The sequence below is a fragment of the Falco biarmicus genome, chromosome 19 (assembly GCF_023638135.1).
Source record: "Falco biarmicus isolate bFalBia1 chromosome 19, bFalBia1.pri, whole genome shotgun sequence".
NCBI classification, from domain to species: domain Eukaryota; kingdom Metazoa; phylum Chordata; class Aves; order Falconiformes; family Falconidae; genus Falco; species Falco biarmicus.
In genome coordinates, this window is record NC_079306.1 from 4,419,447 (window position 1) to 4,423,375 (window position 3,929).

The window sequence follows — 3,929 nt, forward strand, 5'->3', positions numbered from 1 at the left end:
TCCGCTTGATACTTGTTGTCCGTGACCAGATCCATTAGTTTCTTCAGTATTGGCGTCACTTTGTGTGAAATACCTTCCAATCTCTTTCATAGGGAGGTGAAGGAATTAGAGTGCTATTAATAACCCATGGGACAATTATACTGCTAAAAGCACAGTGCATCAAAGGGAAAATGAGGGAAGCTGAACACAGCGGATAGAAATGGGCTGGGATATGTAATTAGGTTACACTTGCCAAGAGATGTCTCATGTCCCAGATAACCCTTTGGAAGAGTATAAAAGGTCTCTCATCCCAATTTCCTTCATTCGGTTCTCTGTTCCTGTACACCTACATTTGTGTTGCTGAAGGGGTAAGTCCAATTTTTCTATTTCTCTTGAGTTTCTTCAGCTCATACAAGCTTTGGTAGAGTTGGAGTATAATACTCACTCCCCACCTCTGGACCTCGGTGATGCCAGAGCCCAAGTTCCTGTTACCCGCAGGAGCTGTTCTATGAACACAAATGACAAGTGGGATAGATTGGAAAATACAGAGGGAGGACAGTCAGAGGACTTTATGGAAAAAAGGCTTTGAAGCTTTGGAGTAGAAGGCACTGGAAGGCCCAGGGCTGCGTACGGGCAACAGATGTTTTGAATAATTTCTCTCTGAAAAGCAAGTTGCATCTCTAAAAGGTCGTGTTTTTTAGTGGGGGATATAAATCATCTCCAATACTTAATCAGCACTGAAATAATTTTCTTATCCCTGAAGAACTAGACATTAGGAAGAAAATGGGGAGTTTGAGAGCAAATTAGAGAATAGAGGTATGCTCACACACATCAGGGCTGCTGTACCAGCATGACCGTCTCTCTCTTCCCTACAGCTTTGCCAATACTCCACAAGATGTGCTCCCGCAGGTCCTGCCACAGCCACGAAACCTCCTGCCACGAATCCCACTCCCCCTGCCATGACTCGGGGCCCTCCTGCCACGACTCCCGGCCCTCCTGCCATTACACCATCCAGAGGCAGCCCGTGCAGAAGTACAACTACGTGACGCCCTGCTGCCCCCCGGTGCAGACCTATTGCCCCCCTGTGCAGCGCTATTGCCCCCCCATGCAGAGCTATTGCCCCCCGGTGCAGCGCTATTGCCCCCCGGCCCCCTACTGCCCCCAGTACACCAAGAACATCTGCAAGCTGCCACCGACGTACCCCAAGTACTAGCAGCAGGATCCAGCCCCAGCACTTGGACCTGCCGGCTCGCTTCTCCCTTGGATGCTCTTGATGCCTGAAGCTTGAACCATGGGCTCTCATTTCCCATTCTAGGCTTGTGTGAATCCTAGAATACTTCATCTTTTCTTCAAAATATAAATCAGATCTGTTTTAATTTATTTAGCATGCAAGACCCAGCTTATGTTCTTTTCCAAAAGACTGGGAATTATTTATCTTGGCAATGGCTTGCATACAATGTGTCAACCTCCAAAACACGCAAATGAGACAATAAAATTTCATTTCCAAAAATAGAAAAAGTTTACAATTTTTTTTATTCTTTGACCTCTTTACTTGAGAATTATCTTTACTTCTGACTTCTTAGACATTGCTTCTCATTCTTTTCTTTCCAAACTTATCACAAAATACCCACATCCCGAATTTTCAAAGTGAATGAAAGCCAGTCATTCCAGATGCATTTCTACAGCAGCGGAACACATTTATGCGCAACATACAGAGAGCTCAGCTATACCCTGTTTAGCCTAGGACTGTCTTCCTCAGTCCCCTGCTTCAGCGGCACCTCATACTTTATGTGTCACTCTGACTCAGAATTACAAACTTTTTGAGGTGTCCCATAAATGCAAATAGGTGCCCAGAGGTCTTCTCTAACCCGCCTTTTTTAACTGAACTGCAAATTACTGCTCTCAATGAAAACTGCACACACTTAAAAATAAATGCTAAATCTCTGTCTACTTTTTTACAACCTAAGATTATCCTTATCTTCCCAGTCACCAGCCCATCTAGCTGAGACATCTGTTCTAGAACAGGATCGCTCACTTCCTTCTGCCAGTGCCTGTTTCCCTGCATCACAAAGAGCTCGACAACTTAAAGCTTCACCTTAAGTTGCTAACTTTGAGTATCTAAAAAAGGGTGAGGTGAATGCACCCTGCGTGATAGGGAACTGACACAAGGGCCTTCCCCAAAAATACCATTTTAAAAACCTAGATGGACAATTTCTACATTATTTATAACTCTCAGCACTTTTCAGAAGACTGCAGGTGAGACTTTCCTAAACAAGGGCTAGCTCTGAAAGATTTTTTTAAAAACTTCTTTTTGTTGCTGAATCACAGCCTTGAAAAATAAATAAAAAGAACTTTAACCAGGACATGAAACCATGCTTTCCCAGGACGTATTTTCAAGTTCAGAATGAATTAGCATCTCGCAAAATTGTTGTCAGAGTAGCAACGTAGCAATACTTTTTTTTCCCCCAAATTGGACATGAAAATAAACCCTGAAAGATATGAAGACCACCCCAATAGAGATAGCTGCTCCCTTCTGAACTCGGTGAGCAACTTTCAAGACCCACTTGTTCTAGTTGCATGAGGACAGACCCATGGGATGCTCCTGAGGAGTTCCTGCAGCACCCACCGGGATCAAAGTCACAGGAAAGGAACAATTACCCATTTCATTGTCCTAAATTAAAGCCTGGGGCCACTGTGAGAGAAACTTGGTAGTAAATAGTAAAACGCTGCAATGTGCAAAAACTACAAAACTGCTTAAGATGGGAGCCTGAAGCAATTTGGGATCTGAAAACAGGATGCCAATAGTTAATAGCTTCCCAGCACAAATCCTTCCTGCTTAGGATCTGAAATCCCCTTCTTCTAGGAGGAGTGTAAACAGGATAATATCGTGGCACAATGGAATAACAGCTGATGGGTGATGGACTCACAAACAGAATGAAAAAAACTGGAATTGGGAACATTCTTCTGGTGTCATCTCCGGTGTTGAGGCATTAGGTGCATTTGAGCTAGTCAAGAGGACTTCCCTCTAAGTGGAGTACATGTGAGTTGTGGCTGTTAATTACAGTCCCTTGTGTCACAAAAAAACATATCAATCAAAACGTGAGTCTGCCATGCAGACCAAGGGGCAGCATGCGGGGTAGAGTCAACACTTTTGAATTGTATGTTGATGCAATACTGGTTGCCCAACAACAAATCACTTAATAACTCTGGGGTTAGGCTCATTTTTAATATGTAAATATGCAACTGCCTTCAAAATTCCCTTATAAAGCAGATTGGGAAATTCACTGCCTATTAACAAGTTAAAGAAAAAGTCATAATTGTTCTTCCTGACTCTGTCAAATCGGAAATGCTAAAAACTAGACACAGAAGATGAATGTGACTACTTAATTGTCAGCATTGCCAAGAGATGCATAATTTCTTGGACAACCCTTTGGAAGATATAAAAGTCCGCCATCCCCTGTTCCTCCTTCATTCAGTGTCAGCTCTCAGTGCTCTTCCTTTTGCCTTCTCAAAAAAAAAAAAAAAAAGGTAAGTTGGATTATTTGATATATCTACTATTGAGCAGCAGGAGCTCACATAGGAATTCTAGCTGACTAGTTCTGCATTTAGACCTTGCCTTTGTCTTAGAAATTTATTAATTTCAGTGACTGAGTGCCTGAACCTGTAAGCTACACGAAGGGTGCTCATGGTCTGCTCACAGCAGATGGGATGACCAAAAAATAGGAGTAATTGAAAGACCACGTCTGCAAAGACACAGAGTCTTTGGGATCCAGCAAAGAATGAATTCCCAGACTAGCTGGTGATGGAGGGAAAGACACCTCAGACAAGTCAGTGCAGTTTTAGAAGTAAATTTTACCTTAAAAAGCCAACAGTAGCATCTTGGTAGGGAAATTCCCATCAGAGCTGGGCCATCGTAGAGTATCCCCCAAAAGACAAGGCAATATCACTTT

General features: G+C 43.0%; 1 protein-coding gene across 1 annotated transcript; it reads left to right on the top strand.

Annotated features, from left to right (window-relative positions):
• The first annotated feature begins 874 nt into the window (after positions 1–874).
• On the top strand, positions 875–1,192 carry LOC130141178 (putative small proline-rich protein 5). Its single transcript, XM_056321914.1, has one exon. It carries the CDS (start codon positions 875–877, stop codon positions 1,190–1,192), a length of 318 nt encoding a protein of 105 aa, XP_056177889.1.
• The last annotated feature ends 2,737 nt before the right edge of the window (positions 1,193–3,929 follow it).

Excerpts from the sequence above, each read along its gene's own strand:
- LOC130141178 (XM_056321914.1), top strand. The coding sequence starts at position 875 with ATGTGCTCCCGCAGGTCCTGCCACAGCCACGAAACCTCCTGCCACGAA.